Below are 18,449 nucleotides of genomic sequence, written 5' to 3' on the forward strand. Positions count from 1 at the left end.
GCTACCCCTGTTAACCTGTAGGAATTTAGTTGCTTGCACTTCCCGCCAATATAGGTTCGGGGCCTATACTGCGCATATATTTTCTGCTTTTCCTCAGCGTTTCTGCCTATCTACATCACCCCGTGACTCCCTCCGCCCTCCTCACCAATGTGTCCTACTTTTTACATTTGACGAAGCATAAAACGAAACAATACCTTGTTTCTGTAAATTGACAGTTCAAAATATAGCGCCATCAATGATAAAACATGGCAACATTCCAAGGCACTTCCCCTTTTTATGAACTGATTAGACGCGCTCATCATGTGTGCACTTTGTCTGGGCATCATTGAGGTTTTGACATTGCAATTTGCATCTGTTAGATTCGATAAGGCTCTACAGCCAAGAGTTTTATATACATAACAATAAGTGGCGTCATCATACCAACTAATAAAGTGGAACCTGCATTTGCAGCTCCATGCAGGTTGATCAACTCAACTGATGTCACCTGTGCTCTTACACCTATCCCCAGCTACTCCACGTCTCTTACTGCTGTGTCTTCTGTGTACTCTCTTTGACGCTTGAAACAACAAACTCCGCCTACTTTTTGTTTATTCACTCTTGGTGGTTTTGAAGCACTGTAGTTTTAACTATTAATATTATATCACATCCAATTTTGCAAAGAAGAGACGGCATAAATGAATAAATAATGTATCAGGCTACCCATTTTGCTACTTTTTGTGATCTGACTTCTGAACATATGCTTTTATGTCTGCCCCTGTTGATAAGTTTTGCGAAGGAATATTGTTGGAGACGCACTTTCGAAGCTATCAAAACTTTGAGTGTGGAGCTGTCACGCTTAAAAGCTGCTATTGTCAGACACCAACTTAGGGCGTCAAAACTGTGCGGCGTCATACGTCTTTTGTTAAGTGGACTGGTGTGCTTCCGCCAATATTTTCCCCTCTTGAAAGTAGGAAGGGTTTTTGTTTCCCAAATAAACTGTTTAACATGATTATTAGTACGCTCTAGGAGGTGGCGCCAGCTCTTTATGACCACCTCGAACATATTAGTGCGGAATTGTATTTTGGCTCACCTTGAGTAACGTTTTGATCAAGCAGAATTGGGTTCCCTGATGCTGCGACGATTCTCCCGGTCTTGCGGTTGATTTGGACCTGCAGGAAGCCTAAGTATTTCCCAAAGCGATAGTCTTGTACAATATAGCAATTTTTGCCACCTGGCCGCTTTATAACTGTTGGATATTGACCCTCGGGTGTATCTTTAGCTGGAGGCTGACCTGGAAATAAAAGTAAGGTGACGAAAATGTTACAAAACTAAGGCACTTGAGCAGATGGCTTTGTTTCGGAGATTTTATCAACATGCCTCACGCAAGAGCACAGCAATAACCCGCATCTTTCCAAACGGCTGGCATTCCACAGTAGAGCTAAAAAGAAAGGCAAATTATCGAGTTACATGGATGTCCTATATAAACGTTATGCCGTGATAATCTCGTTGCCCTTTCTACTTTCGTGGTGGAACACACGCCCTAAAACTACGGCACAGGCAAATGAAATGTCACCACAAGTTTAACAATTACCCCCACACGAAAGCTAAAGAGTTCCTATTATTGCGCGAGAAGAGAAGGGCAGTAGTGCGCACTACAGCTCCGATTTTGGCTACCCTAGCTAAACAATACCAGTCCCGACAAAACAACTGGCAACTATTTGTCTATCCGTTTACGTAAATTTTAGAAATATGGCATCATTAACAAATATAGCACATAGCACCCACCATGGTGGCTCAGTTGCGAAGGCTTTGTGCTGCTGAGCCGAAGCATGGGGATTTCATCGAAAGCCACACGGCCGCTTTTCTGATGGAGGCGGAAAGCAAAAACACCTGTGTGTTCGAGATATCGCCGCACATTTAATAACCCCAGGTGGAGAAAATTAATCTTGAGCCCACCACTACGACGCGCCTTATCGCCTTTGTAGCGTCATTGCCTAAGCTTCATAAATAATCAACATTGCACATGGCTTTCCGCAAAATGGAATCAAGTTAGTTGCCTAAATATGCACACTTCCTCGGTTCTAGCCCTCGGACCCCGGGACAAGACAAAAGTTTCTTCAAATGTGTAGCTGTATAATAAGGTGTATTTAAAGGTGGATGCCAAAACTTCTCTCCCTACATCTGGGGGGTTTCCGTTAACTCGGTGTTAACTGGCATGGTACCACCAGTTTTTTGTATGTATGGAAAGCCTTGGATCAGGCACCGCACTAAAAAATGGGTCACAGTGCACGGCCCACGCGGTTATAATAATCTCACTTTATATGCAAACGCGCATGCGCCAAGGCTACCACACTTTGTCTCATATAGATGGAATCTTGAGACTCCGTTTGAAGATTTCTCTGCTGTGCCCCATTGGTCTTTCCCATCAAATTCAGCTCCCCAATTTCAACAGTGACACATACGGCAGTACGGGTAAAAGGGCAAGCACAACTATTAAAGGCTTTCCGGCGCAAAATAACAATAGAATAATAAAACGCGCTTTGGCAAAGCAACACCTATCCAAAAGTTGTGCAAGGCTATCCAGAACCTCAGATAAGAGTTAGTTTGGAAAGAAATGACCTCCAGTAGCATTACAGCAAAAGATCACCCCCAAAGGTGTAACCAAATTCAGCTAACAACACCTATAATGTGTGATAATGAGTAGCTCTTACGAATCATTATTGGCACGGATAGCAAGTAAAATACCACACCTATTACGTATCAAAACTTTACTCTCACCTATTTATCATTTACACAGTCACCGAGATAAACCTGGCACTAAATACACCTAATTCCGACACGTCCCTTGTTCGTTGTTAAAAAGATTTTAACGGTATAGGCTGTATCCAAAGCATTAAGCATCACGTACTTAAGTCATAGAGAGCACAAGATGCGTCACATCGATCTTCTACACTACCATCTCCGCTTCTCAGCACAAATTTTTATTTACGGGAGTGCACGGCCAGCATCGCAATCGCACAAAGTATCTCAAAAAAAATCTTGTGCTTTTTTCAAGCACCTGGTGTTCACATAGCCAAAGACCCATTTTTACTTTGCTTCGAGAAAATAAATTGAAGAGGAAACAGAAGAATCCAATGCATTTGTCAGGTATGTTCCTTTCATAGATCTTCTTGGGGTGTTTATATCCTCCCAACCTTTATTAAAACGCACTTTTGAACACGCGATGCTGTCAACTGCGCACCCTGGACTCACTCTACCTAGTTTCTGGACTCATACTAATGCTACTATTTTATGAATTATGATCTCCTTAGTGTTTTATGCGGTCGTCAATAAAGGTTCATTGATTATATTGCTGTTAATATAGTATGAACAATTGGGATTTATTATTACGACTGTTGCCCATGCAGCCACTGACTGTAAGCGCTGTTTGATTAATCAGGCATCTTTCTGAATACATTTGAAAGCCTGACTCACATTATAAAAGGTGATTGAAAATCCTTTCTGAAATCTGAAAAGCATGTCAGCTATATCTCGCAAAAAATGGTAAGAAACCTACATGAAGTTTTAAAGTCAATTCTATTTTCAAACAGAGCAGATACAAAAAAACAAGGTCCGCAACACTGAATTGCCATATACAAAATTGAAGAGTCAACGTGAATCGCAATAAAAAGTCACCTTTGATCACAAAAAAGGAATAAACAGCAAGAGGGAAATAGTATATTCGCACGATTCTAACGCCCACCATTTTTTTGTGCCAGAAAAAGCCTTTGAACTAGTGTACTCTTTATAATTGGGCTAACACAAAGATCGGCTTCAAAGCGCCAAACAGTTTTGCCATTTGCACAGACTCCTGCCAAAGTACAACTCAATTCGTTCGAATACAAGTAATCAGCATCCCATCAGTGCATTTTGGTGCACCCATTCCTCAATGGCCGTAACTTAGGCAGGTCTTGCATTTTTGCTGCAGCCATCAGAACCTGGTGTAGGTCGTTGCGACTCCGAAGAGGTACCACTATAAAGCGCAAGCTAGTTTTACTCGCCGACCGCGAGGGGTACCGAACGGCGTCACGCACACTTGGCGTCCCGAGACTCGAGTGCGCGATGGACGTAAACAAAGCAGAGTCATATTTTTATGCAAGGCCTAAGCGGTCCTGAGCACGGACGCATTTGATAACTTGAACACCCCCAGGCCGAATTTATAAATTAGCAGCGAGCTAAGCAACCGCTGGCCTCATCTAAAATTATGACTTTCAAAGCATTGAAGGTCAAAGTCACGGTTATTCGTATACAGCGTTGCTCTAAAATGAAAATTTCACCAAATGTCGGTGATCGCACCAGCTCTTTGAACACCAGGATAGCACCCTTTTCCAAGAACACGGCAACTCAGATAATTGAGAAAATAACTGGAGACGTGACAGGTGCTGCGTTTTGGTTTCTTCCGGCGTTTCACAACACTTTGTGAAAATGCCTTGTCAGCATCTTCCTTTTTCACAGATCTTTTATTTTGTAATACCCACTTTCAACCGCATTTGAATAATTAAAAAGTGAACTATTTCAAATGAGACTAGCAGAGAAGCTTGTTAGGACAAGGCAGCGAGGGGGAGCCGAATTTATGTGGAGGCTGAGAAAAGATTTAATTTTTCACCGTTCACGGCGGTCATTTCCAATTTACACACGTAAGTAGAGGCATGCACATTTAAGTGGACTCTACAGATCTTGCAATTAGGGCTGATTCATAAATATTGTGCAAAAAATGTACATGACAATTTACAGGCGTAAAAGCACAAGGACAACTGTTTTTTTTTTATTTTGACATCGGTACTGATCTCTGGACAATCTGCTCAAGAAGCATATCCACACAATGCAACGTGTACGTTTCATTTCCAAATGATGTTTGGTTGCCGTGCGGCTTCGTTTGTGCATGGCACAAGGTTTGTATGAAGTGTAATATCAACAGACACCACTGAGAGGGCGAAAACACGGGGTTGTTTTCGTAAACAATTACAAAGCAACGCCCTCCAACCGTCTTTCAATTGTAGCTGAGTGTAATGTTTCAATCAAATGATTTGGGACAGTGGAGAGAGAATGGAATTGTTTTCTGAAAGGGGCACTGATTCTTGACAGGGAATAAGGGAGACGAAGAAGGAGGGAGAGTCGTCACAGCCAAATGTTACAAGGTCCTGGCAAGATTTGTGAGGGGTGAAACTCTCTTTAAGTGGGCCTGCCTACTTAGTTGTTTATGAGCTCTGTAAGGAATAGGTACGCGTGTACGTCTATAAAGTAACCCCAATAGTAGGAATCTCCGAATGATAGAAAGAGTATTTGAAATTGATTAGCGATTATGTGTAAGCTAAACAAATTTTGAAAGAAAGGGCCAACAGTTACAAATATAAAAATACGGCAATATATAAGCGAGAGTTACATAATGGCAGCGGTGTTAGGTTAAGCAAAATAAATTGATCAAATCTTACCTGTGTAAAGAAAGGTGTTCGTGTGCCCACCTACAATAAGGTCCAAGTCTTTACATTCAACCGCTAGCCTTTGGTCAACATCAAAGCCAACATGGCTCACTAGAATAAATATTTTTGCTCCCTTCTTTTTCAGTTCTTCAATCTCTTCATTGATGCTTGTGGCTTCAGCCAGTATCTTTACCCCACCTATAGTAATGATAAGCATAGTTGCCGAGTTTTAGTAAAATGCGTTCAATATTTTCACTGCGAAAACACACGAATGCAATAGTACTATTTCTAACGTAAAGTAAACAACTCCGAAATTCGAGTCGGCCAAATAAGGTAGGAAACACAGGACAGGCGCCTCCTGTGTTTCCTCCTTTTTTGTTGCCGTCTCATATTGCGCAGTTTCTTAGTCTACGTTGAAAGTGCACCAAATCCCACACCAACAAGTTCTTCTAAGCTGCTATTTTTTTACAAGTGAAGAATTCTGACTGATAGCTTTTGCATGTAATATACACAAGAATGCATACGTGAAGTACGCTGCCCTGAAATAAATAGCGATAACAAAAAACGCGCATAGTAAGAAAACCGAAATTTTTTGTTTGATTATTGGACATGATATGGCTTGAGCAGGACAAGAAAGGCAGAAAGCATGAGAAAGTGGCATTAAATTTGAGAGTTCAAAACTTTCAATCAACAGAGATGTATCCTTGAGTGCATATCTTTTTTTTGAACTTCGTCATAATGCTTTGCTCCTATATTACAACATGTCACATCCTCGTTTTGGCTGCAAAAGTCTCGAAAATATAAGCAATAATTGTTGTTCTACGTGGTCATTTTTAGCAAAAAAGTACCCCCTCTGGAAAAAGAGGGAGGAATGCTGCAAAATTATTTTATACGTCATAAGAAATAAATAAGGGGCACATAACATTTAAAAAGAGCACTGAAAAATTTTATTGCCACGCAAGGTAGGGAACTGTTGCGGGACAGAACATTTCAGTTTGCGTGGCCATGACCATGTAGATTGTAGATGCCAATCGAGGCATATATACGAATAATATTGAATCGACCGTGTACAGTCGGACACGCAAACAACTAACAGAAAATATATCCGTACCTAGTGCCATCACGACCACCGGAACTTCTGCGCAGCGCTAACAGGGCATAATAATTAATCCACGGGAGGGAGGGGGATAAAGTAAAATTCCGTAGCAACAGTGTGGCTGCAAAAAACGCAGTACAAAGTTTGAAAAGATTTATGCATCCTTTATTTCGTTGTGACTTTCTAAAGTTTTCCCTTTACTGCGAAAACTGTCTTCAAACGTGATTGTGTAAATGTGTCATAGTGTGTGAATACTTGTATGCGAGTGTGATAGCGCGATTGCGCATGTGAATGTGTGTGGGAGGCCATCGGCTATGTGGGCATTTCGAAGTTCACGTGAGGTCGGCAGCGGCCTTTTTTAACCTTGAACGCCTCTCCTAACACTCGATCAACAGAATCGGCTCTGCAATATGCCAGAGAACTTCAACAACAGCAGCGGCGCTCATTCTGTGATCAACTATCTGGGGCTCTAATGACCAAACGTACTTAGCACTATCTCCGTAAACTCATGGGCGCATCCCCCTCTAAAACGGCTACCAACGAAGACATCGCACGTCCGATGCACAATCAGTGCAAACCCACGCTCCGACAACGACTCTTCCCAACACCCGTCATGCTACTCCAGCACACTGATTACAAAGGAGCCCCCACCTGGATTTCGACGCACCTTTTACCAGCACGGAAATCATTCGAGCCATCACTAAACTCACCCGCAATACCGCACCCGGGCATGACCAGGTCACTTATAAACTCTTAAGATACCTCGACGACGAGCATCTCAAAACCCTGCTCAAATACAACCATGACCCTTGGAACCGCGGTACGTTACCACCACAATGGCGCTATGCGGATATCAGCCTTCGGCCAAAACCCAACAAGCCTATACCCTTAGAAAATCTCAGGCCCATCGCCCTTACTTCATGTATTGGCAAGCTACTGGAATACCTGGACAACCATAGGCTCACAGCCCTCCTCACAGCCCACCTCGCTCAATTAACATCCAAGCTTCCCGACACAATGTTCGGGTTCCGGGCCAACCTATTCGCCCGGGGCATACACCTCCAAATAAAAGAAGTCATCGAGGAACTGAGCAGACCCACCCGAGCTCCATTCTAGCACATAATGGGGGTCTTTGATAACGCTGAGCGATTTCAACTCATCTTCAACACACCGGATGCGGCAACGCAACGTACAACTACGTTCGAGCACTCCTTTCAAACCGCACCTGCTACCCGGAGCATCGTACCTCACAAGACGGACCGCTTTCACACATCAGCGCAGGGCACTCCACAAGGCTCGGTTTATCGCCTCTACTTATTTATATTGCCCTGGCAGGTCTCCCACAACTGCTATTCTCCATACCACACGTCGCTCATGCCTTTTATGCCGATGACATTATCGTCTGCATTCGCAAAGGCTCTCCTGGCTACCAACAAGACCGGCTGCAAATGGCACAAGACACTATCATCCACTACTTACGGAACTGCGGGCTCACCTACAAAATCCCCTGTTCTAATACTACACGACAGAACTAGCGGGGGCTGCCCACAGCGCAGCCCCGACCCGACGGTTACCATCGACGCCCTGCTTATACCAACGGTCAAACCTCTTCGGATCCTTGGTGTTCAATATCATCACACCGGCTCGGGGACAGCCTTTCTCCCCAAAATCCGGGGGGGGGGGGGGGCGCTGAGATCGCTGCGGTGAGCAGACGTGTCTCACATCGGCTCCGCCTGTTATGATTATTTGTGCCGAACCAATTGGAAATATTGACGAAATTCTGCCATAGGGCAACGCAGCCCGACCTACGGACTCGATCAGCACCTACCTCGGTGAGCTGCATCAATTTTTCACCGACTTACTGGGGAACGTAGATCTCCCAACGCGGCCGGCTTGCTAGCCTAACCTAGGCCTAGCGCGACATCGGGCCGGGCGTGCCGACGGCGGCCGCCATGATGGACATGGCAACCACACCAGAAGAGACAACGGCGGCAATGGACACCGGCAACACCTTATCAACCGAAGAAAGCTCTCAAGCACCGACAATGCACGTGAACCACGACGACGGACGTATGGCGGGGGCAGTAACCGGCATGGACCCAACATCGGCAGACGCCGAGGGATGGCAGGTGTCAAGGCGACGGCTGCGACAACGAGCGACCGGGGCGGTTAGCGGTGAGTCGGTTCTTGCTACTCATGCAGCCTCTAAAAGTCAGGCGCGTTTCGCGAGGCAAGTCGCAGCTAGAATCACCAGGGCAGCACGCATGCCACATACGTTGCCGAGAGAGGAAATCAAAATTATACTTAGAACCCGTGGAGGGCTAAATATAGGCCGCACCAAGGCAACCAAACTCATGGCAGCCATTTTCGCGGCTGCGGGAACCACATTACAAGAGTCCAGAGAGGACACTATATGCACCAATGTTGCCCAGAACATCATTGTGATAAGTACCCCGCACGAGTGTAGAGCACAAACATACGCAGGTATCCGCCTGCTCAGAATTGAGAGTAAGGAGTATGAAATCAGCGCCTACTCGTCAGCGCCCGATGGCACCACGAAGGGTGTCATTCGAGGTATCTCTCTTTCAGACACAAAGCAGGACTTACAAGCGAATATAGTCAATGAATCAAACCCACTCGCGCTTGAAGCCCACAGGATCGGCAACACCACCACAGTAATAGTAGCATTCGCGGGCACAAAGGTACCTAACGTCGTAAAGTATGGGGCTATGTTAGTGAGATGCGGCTTATATAGACAACATTATGAAGTCTGCCACTGCTGTGGCAAGTTAGGTCACCGCACAGATGTGTGCCCCCTCTCCAGACACCAAAATATGCTTTGCGTGTGGAGCGCCCAACCCGGGCCCCAGACATGAACAAGAGTGCAAACCCCGCTGCAAGCTGTGCAATGGGGCGCATCCCACCGGTGTAGCGGGATGTAAAAATCGCTACAAAATCCCACACGTGGTCACACAGCGCCGGTGGGAGCGCAGGCGGGCGGAAGCACAGCAGCCGCCATTGGGCCTAGCTGACTTTCCGCCGCTGCAGCCGGGCGCAAACGGCGTGAAACGGATGACGCACAAGAACGCTGACGTCAACAGGGCGGCAGCTGGCGGCACCTCGGTGGGTGGCGGCGCGGCGCATCGCAGCGGAGATCAAAACAAGCCTTCCCCGGGAGGGGGCGCGGCGTGGGCCGACGTGGCTGGATCGCATCCGACGCGAGGAGCCAACCCGCAGCAACCCAAGGGCAACCCAATGCAGCCAATCCCAGAGATGATCACACTCCGCAATGAAAACGCGCGCCTAAAAGTGCAACTCGCAGAGCAAGACCGGCGCCTGCAGGAGGTCACCAGGAAGCTAGACATGCTTCTTGCTGACCAACACCAGGACCCAGCGCGGCCGCCACTGTCAGTGCGAGGGCAAGCGTAGAAACATGCGCAAGCCCAAGAGCAAGACCTAGAACAAATGCAGACACAAGAACCGACACATACACACGCCACAGGACCACAAGCTGTAGAACTACCCGAGGAGGCAACACAGGATGCAAACACAGCCGAAGAACCCGAACCCAAGGCAAAGAGGCGAGCTACAGTAACAAGTTCGATCGAAAGACGCCACTCAAAATTTGAAGAAGCCCAAAAAGGCCAAGAATCAACCAATAGAAGACTGGCAGCACTGGAGGCGGCGACAGCGGACATCACCGTCCGCATGAGCCACATAGAACGGATATTAGCACAGATACAACATGTCATGCAACGACTCAGCGAGGGACCCCAATATCACCCCAGTGAATGCCGCCCCTAATGGCCCGAACAACGCTAACGCGGGAGCTCGTTGTGTGGCAATGGAATGCGAATGGCCTGCGCGGAAAGAAGGCACTATTGCAGCAGTACATCAGGCAAGCCAGCCGGCGGCCAGACGTAATTCTCCTGCAAGAAACGCACAGCGAGGCTCCCCTGGGCCTACCGGGGTACCGCTCCTACGCCAGCCCACCCAGCGCAAGAACAATTGGGAAAGGCGCAGGGCAGGGGGTTAGCACCCTGGTGAAGAAAGGACTTACATACACCCAACATGACTTGCTCCACAACAGCGCCATCGAACATCTGGCTATCGAAGTCGTCACGGGCCGCAAGCAAAAGGAGAGCGTCTTCATTGTCAACACATATAGCAACCCGAAACAATTCCAGCAACGTTTCCGAACCCTAATGCACAAGGTTAAGCAATTGGCAAAGGACAACACTGCGCTCGTGTGCGGAGACTTCAACGCACCGCACACAGCGTGGGGATACCCGAAATCCACAGCCAAGGGTCACAGCCTTTAAGAAGAGGCCCTAGACACAGAATATCAACTGCTGAACGACCCATCGACACATATAAGACACGGCACATCCACGCAACGCGACACCAATCCAGATTTGGCATATTGCAACGCTGCCGGGGCTCGCTGTCGGAACACGGGCGTGACACTGGGCAGTGACCACTGCGTCCTCGAGATTACGGTGCCACTGCGCAGCACAGCGCCGACTCCCCGCAAGCAAACGATGACAGATTGGACCAAGTACAGGCAGAAGTTTGATGATCTGCCCAAACGCATTGACATCGACGAATGGATGCGCACACTCAATGCAACGGCACAAGTGGCCACGACAGAAGTGGAAGCGGACGGAGGGACCCCACAAATCGATAGCCGGCTGGCGCACCTGCTGGAGGCACGAAACTCGCTAAAGAGCAGATGGAGGCGACAACGCCACAACCGTAAGCTTCGAAAGCGCATCGCCATGATGAACCGCGAAATTGAGAAACATAGCGCGGTGCTTTGCCGTCAACAATGGCAGGCGGTCTGTCAGGAAGCGGATGGCCAAATCCACAAAAGCCAGACCTGGCATCTGCTACGTCACCTGCTGGATGAAAACAAGACAAAGGGGACGCAACATCACATCCTAGCACGCACCCTACACAAGGCAAAGCAAGAGCTCGGGGAAGCCGAAGTTCGCCGGCGGATCGACGGTAAATATCTCCCACCAACCCCACCAACCCCCCTCCCGAGTTACGCGGGCGCAGCCAATGCCCTGCTCGACGCTGACATCGAGGAGTAGGAGGTCCGAGCAGTCCTTCAAACCATCAACTGCAAGTCGGCACCGGGGCCAGATGGGGTGTCAAATAAGGCGCTGCGCAACCTCAGCGACGCAGCGGTAACGACGTTAACAGAATACTTCAACAGGTGCTGGCTGGTAGGCAAACTCCCCACCAGCTGGAAGGAGGCAAGTACGGTGCTCATCCCTAAACCGGGCAAGACACCAAGCATTGAGAACCTACGGCCTATCTCTTTGACATCCTGCGTAAGAAAAGTTCTCGAACACGTCCTCCTCAACCGCTGGCAAGCATACCTAGAAGAAGAAGGCCTCTACCCAGACACAATGCTGGGTTTCCGGGCCAGGCTCAGCACACAGGATGTCATGCTGCTCATCAAACACGAAGTCCTGGACCAACCAATCAGCTCTATGGACAACCGAGCAGTGTTGGGCCTGGACCTGCAAAGCGCGTTCGATAAGATCCGTCAGTCAGCCATCCTCCGACAAGTTTGGCGCCTCAACATGGGAGAACGCTCTTTCTCATACATCCGCGACTTCCTGACAGACCGCACCGCAACAATCGTAGCCGGAGACATTGAACTGCCCAAGAAAAGACTGGGAAGCACTGGTACACCACAGGGCGCCGTGATCTCGCCGACACTGTTTAACATAGTGATGATCGGGGTAGCCAAACGACTACAGAACATCCCGAATGTCGGACACACCATCTACGCAGATGACATCACGCTGCGGGTGTCCGGCGGCAGTGACGGCGAGATCGAGGCGTCGCTGCAGCGCGCCATCGATGACGTCGAAGACCAACTGCAAGTCATAAGCCTCACGCGTTCACCGACAAAGTCAGAGCTCCTGATCATACCACCAAAACGAAAAAGCCGAGGAAACAAGACTGAACCCAATATCAACCTCCGGACGCGCGACTGGATGACCATCCCGCGAACGAAGACGCTGCGTATCCTTGGTCTACACGTCGATGCGCTTGGGCACAATGGCCTTACCATCACAAAGCTGGAAACGAAAATATTAACAGCCGTGAGGCTTATCAAGAAGGTGGCAACGAGGCATGCAGGGATGAAGGAAGGCAACCTCCTGAAGCTGGTGCAGTCGTTTGCGATCAGCCACGTGGCCTACGTCGCGGCTTTCTACGACTGGACAACAGCGGAGAGCCGAAAGGTTGATGCGCTGATACGCAAAGCATATAAGACGGCACTAGGCCTTTATACACACACTAATACAGAGCGCCTCTTAGAGCTAGGAATACACAACACATTAAGCGAATAGCAGAGGCACAACATACAGCACAACTCACAAGATTAGCACAGACAAAGACAGGCAGATCGATATTACAAAGAATAGGTTCTCAAACGAGGCTGCAGGGGGACGGGGACCAATCGCCGCTGCCGCGCGCGCTGCTTCGCTTTCTGCAGGGTCCACCAATTCCCAAACATATGGGCCCAGAGATGAACCAATAACGTCGACTGGCCAGAGCAAAGGCCCTCACCGCTACGTATGCCGCGGACACTGGTGCATACTATGTCGACGCGGCGGCATACCCAGACCGCCCGGGCACGTACGCTGTGGCCGTGGTCGCGGCGACCTCAAGGGAGCTGTACACGGCAAGCAGCGTACGGGCTCGGGACTCCAACCAAGCAGAAGAGCTGACCATCACACTAGCCCTAACTAACCCAAAGTGCACAACAGTGTTAAGCGACTCCCGTAGTGCGATTATGAACTTCGCTACAAACAAAGTGTCCTCGTGCGCGTCTAGGGTGTGCGGAGCCCTACCACAACGACTAGTGCCAGTGGTCACTAGGGCCCGGTGAGCACGGGTGCGAACCGTAACGAGAAAGCAGACAGAGCAGCGCATGTGCTCACCGGCCACGGCACTGCCCTAAGCCCTCGACCTACGGAAGGCGACAATGACGGGATGTTACCGGTTGGCACATATAAAGGGGTGCTGACCTGGTATCGAGAAAACAGAAGGACTTATCCGCCACCACACCGGAATCTCACCCGACGGGAGGCAGTACTGCTACGACAGCTGCAGGCACGCGCAATATGGACGCCAGTACTCGCAAAGCATGTATTCCCGGAGGTATACCAAAGTGATGTGTGTGCGGTGTGCGGCAGGAATCGAGCCACCATGGTGCACGTGTTATGGGAGTGCCAAGAGACAGACCCACTCACGGACACGCTGCCACCACGCCTTGCTAGTGCGGTGGCCAGCACAGACTGTAACCTACAGCGGGAGGCCGTTCAGCTTGCGCTGGCAGCCCTTGAACGCCATCGGCCGAACACGCTGCCTCCCCCCCAGGAGGCCGGCGACAGTAGGTAACCTCTCGCAGGCAATAAAGATGTTGTTTCTCTCTCTCTCCCCAAAATCCGGACAACGGTATCAGAACTAATTATTCTTATCCAAAGAGTATACTCCTGTCTATACATATTCCTGGAGGCAGACACCTGCAGGATTGTGCAATCCATGATCACAAGTCGCATTGTGTTAGCGACCTATACCTCGCTCTGAAATCCCGAGACATCGCCAAACTCAACACACTAACACAAAAATCCTATAAGGCAGCCCTTCGGCTTCATAACTTCCCTTCAACGGAATGCCTATTTCGGGTGAGCATCTACAGCGCTGAACCAGAGCGTATTGAGGTACACCAGACAAGTCAAAGCCAGCGGCTACAAGTTACCTCCACTGACCGCCTCCTCCCAACCCGCCTTGGCTGCCTCTCCAACCGCACTCCCGAAACGTTTTGCGCCCCCCCCCCCCCCCCCAAAAAAAAAAAAGAAACCGCGCTGCCTCGAAGGACTACCAATACCAAAGCACATTCATCCCATCTACAACAAGGGGCGCCGCACGACTACTACTGAAACGTTACACCAGAGACCCCAGCGCCTACTACACAGACGCCGGCCTGTACAGCACACACCCTGCACACGCCATCGCAATCATACAACTAAACAGGCAATACCACCACTACAGCTACCGTACACACCACATCTATTGACACTCCGGAGTAGGTGTCCATTGCACTCACTATTTCACACACACCTATTGCGCACAAAACCAACCCGACTGACTTGCAATCCACCTGCCGTCGCTATCACCAACTTCTTTCTTTCCATCCTCACCGAACGACCCACACTACCGGACACCCGCACCAGATGAATCCCAGGGCATTAATCTCTTCCCGGGAATGAGGTGAGGTGCCCACGCCTTAACGTACCGGGCATTACCGGAGGGGTGAACTACCCACCACCCTCCAAACACCCCTACCTTCATACCAGTGCCCCACCTATGTCGATATACTCTCCCACTATCGGAAGTCCCGCCAGTCCGTACCGTCAGTCCCACCACCTCACCGCTCCCTTCCCATCGCGGATGCATCGATCTGGCACAGCGTACAGAACGCAACAACAAACGAAAGTTTGTTGAAAGGGATGGCTCAATGCCGCATGGGGAAGGGCAGGGAGGGGAGAAGAGGGTTTGAATAGTGTTCCAAAATCGAGGAGTCAAGAACGAACCGCCACAGTACAAATAAAGTCAATTTGATGCGGCCCTTCAGACGGATCCAGTCCTTGTAAGCAAAAAACCGGACAAGCCGATGTATCTCGCGTGGCCCTATTAGACCTATGCAGTCCCACACGAGGTGAGGGATGGTTGGCTTCAGCGACTGGCCACATGCGTAGCAGACGTACGAAAGGTCGGAATGTGATGCCGCCGCAGGCGAAAGGTCTTCGGAAGCTGCTAGTCAAATTGCCGCCCCTAATTGTTCTATTTGATGTATGCCTCCATCTGGCCACGACGACATCAGTTAATGGGTATCCAGGGCGAGCTCAATTAAGGAAGACATCTGCGGCGCGGAGAAGGCCAGTAGGCAGTTTATCCGGGTTGATTGACACTGTTAAAAGGATATCCTGACGGCGGCGCTTTTTGCGGCAGCAGCGTTCGCCATCGAGGTCAAAGCAGAACTCCTCAGAGAGGGAGCCGTCAAGCTGTGGGTGGAAATTCCGACATGCCTTGCTCGCCGGCTCGTGGACCCATTCACTACCGAGGCGTCGTTGTCACTGGGTAATAGGCGAACGGTGACAGTAATGCAAGTGCGCAGTTGCAGCGTTGCACAGGAACGTGTAATGTTATGAGCCACATAGTGCCGTCTGGGTGGTACAATGAGATCACGAAAAGCCTCTGTGCTGTCCGTAAAAATGCTGACGCTCGGTACGTACCGGAATACGCTTCCAGTAGGCGTACAGCTAGCTGTATCCCCTCCTCGATGTCGCGAAGCTCCAGCTGTGTGCCGGTAGGTGGTATGGTCGTCTTGAAGGCGAAGGTTGTGTCTACGCCCGGTACGTGTATAAGGGCCGCGAGGGACGCGGTTTGTAAATGGCGCCGCCACAAAGCATCCACAAAGACGGAAAGTGTTGTTGAGTGTTCTGTGTTCGAGGGAGTTGCAGTAACCGAAGGAGCATGACTCTGCGGCGGGTAAATTCCTTGGGGACGTGAACCGGGTGCTGGCCGTTGCTCAGTAAGGAGCTCATCCTCCCAGGGTGGAATTTGCTTATGTATGGTTGGCGTAGGCGGGTCGAAATCCTTACCGACACGGCACAGTAAACGGAAGCCCAGGTAAGGGAGGTTCCGACGGTCTTTTGCGGCTTATGCCCTCGATTGAATGGTTCTTGCAAGAGTGAAAAGACCCGCATACCTGTAGAGCTCCTCTACCCGCGTGTGTCGGGGAAGCCCAGTTATAGCTCGAAGTGCTTCCCGGGAAAGGACCTCCAGGTGGTTGGTCTGCTGTTTGTTGAGGGGGTAGCACATGGCGCCATATGTCGCTTCAGACACGAGTACAGCTAGCACTAATCGCCTGGCTATGTACTGGATGACCCACAAAAGGTGTTTTAGAAGCGGCAAATGAGGGGCAGGAGGCAACGCCACTGTGGATGGAGCTGCTGTATCTTTTCAGCAGCAGTATGAAAAGTTGGGAGAGTTGGTGTTGGTTCAATCTTTTCAGTAGCAGTATGAAAAGTTGGGAGAGTTGGTGTTGGTTCATATTGAAAACAGGCACGGAAAAGACGTTGATCAAGAAAACAAATACACAAGACGACGCGCAACTAGCAAACAGCAACATTTATTAGGCAACATAAAGATATATGGCAAGCAAATGATAAAACCCAGTCGATTAACAGTTATACACAGATTATAAATAAAAAAATAACCCAGGCATGAAAATACAACCTATCAGGTGTAGTGTGCTATCACCGCCCGTGCCGTCCTAGAAACGACTACTCGGCGTCTTCTGTAATGACCGAAGGATGACTCACGCACATCGACCACTCCCGGCTGATTCTCCAAGCTTCCATAATCTCCGTTTGCGCCCTGCCCCTGTGCCTAAACAACACTTTTGTTTTTATGAAAATGGGTGTACACCCTTGCACCTCGCACTCTTTATATTGTGAAGCCAGGTGAGCGAACTGTGATGTTCATGTACCCGTAGGTTCTGGCATCTTCCTGTTTGCCCCATGTAGACCTTTCGAAAAAGACCGCACATGTTAGATGCATTCGCCGAGATCAGCAAAGCCGCTTCTTGACTATTGCTCAGGACACTCCCGGCTGGTTAAGAATAGCGCAGCATGGGCATGCTTACGGTCAGCACTCAACAAGTCATGCACGCACTTGATGGGCACAAGTTTTGAAGGCCAAGATAAAAGACTCGTGGATGCGGAGTTTCCGAATGGCGCTATTCCAGCCACGTGCGAAAAAAAATAGACGTGCCATCAAGCAACCCGATGACATGGTTGTTTTGAGATCTGCCCCACCAGAAAGAAAAAGGAGAGGGAAAATTTCCTGTGTTCAGTGGCTCTCTCATGACATCAAGAGAGTGGGTTCCGGATACGGCGTGAATTTTGCGTTTTCTGCCGAGACGAAAGTATACCAGATATGTTCTGCCGTTGACAGACGCACCGATACTCCGGAGCGGCCCGAAAAAAGAGTCTGCCACGTGAAACACGGACAGCAGTTCGTTGCTTGCACCCAATAATTGGCGTATCGCCTGCCGCTAGCTTGTGGCAATCTCTACATCGGGCAAACATGGAGGTGCCTGCACATACGGCTACGGGAACATCACAGTTCACTGTTTGACACGCCTTACACCAACTTGGGTTCACACTGTAAAGAGTGCCAGGTACAAGTGTGTAAACCCATTTCCGAAAAAAAACTACCGTATTGTTAAGGCACAGGTAAAGGACGCAAAGGGAGAATATGGAAGCTTGTAGAATCACCCGGGAGGGGTCTATGTGCGTGAATCATCCTTCGGTCAGTCTACAAGACGCATAGTTCGCGTTTCTGGGACGACACGTGCGGTGATTGCACACGAAACCTGATAGGTTGTATTTTCTATGTCTGGGGTATTTTTTTATTGATACTCCTAATAAGCTGGGTTTTTTAGGTTGGATGCCTTATATATTGCTTTTTCTTAATAAATACTGGCAGTTGCTAGTACGGCGTCGTCCTGTGTACTTCTTTTCTTGGTGTACGTCTCTTGCGTGCCTGTTTTCAAGAAAAATCATTTAGTAGCGCCACCGTTGTGGTGAACGGGCACTCCGAGGACACGCACCCAATCCTGTAGATCAGGCTTCATTGGAACACCTTGAATATTCAAATGAACACGGAATCGCTCTGAAGCTGGTTGCTGAACCTGGAAGTTGTCATGTTAGGAAATCGCAACATCTAAAAGGACCACCACTAGAAGAAGAGACGGGAAAAAACTACGACAAACATCGCCCAGGACGTCCGCCCGATATTCATCGGTAGACGCATGGTCC

The 18,449-nt window shown here is 49.1% G+C and overlaps 1 protein-coding gene across 1 annotated transcript in view; it reads right to left on the reverse strand.

The window, feature by feature from the left end:
- The window catches only part of LOC144139927 (protein 5NUC-like), a 100,811-nt gene that overhangs the window by 22,668 nt on the left and 59,694 nt on the right, over positions 1–18,449 (reverse strand). Inside the window, exons 6-7 of the mRNA XM_077672152.1 lie at positions 5,451–5,636; positions 1,070–1,270 (exon numbers count right to left, since the gene is read on the reverse strand). Of these exons, the coding sequence (XP_077528278.1) occupies positions 1,070–1,270; positions 5,451–5,636 (387 nt within the window). The remainder of the gene's footprint in view (positions 1–1,069; positions 1,271–5,450; positions 5,637–18,449) is intronic.

This window comes from Haemaphysalis longicornis, unplaced genomic scaffold (assembly GCF_048455015.1).
Source record: "Haemaphysalis longicornis isolate Haplotype H1 unplaced genomic scaffold, Haemaphysalis longicornis Haplotype H1 scaffold_5, whole genome shotgun sequence".
Lineage (NCBI taxonomy): Eukaryota > Metazoa > Arthropoda > Arachnida > Ixodida > Ixodidae > Haemaphysalis > Haemaphysalis longicornis.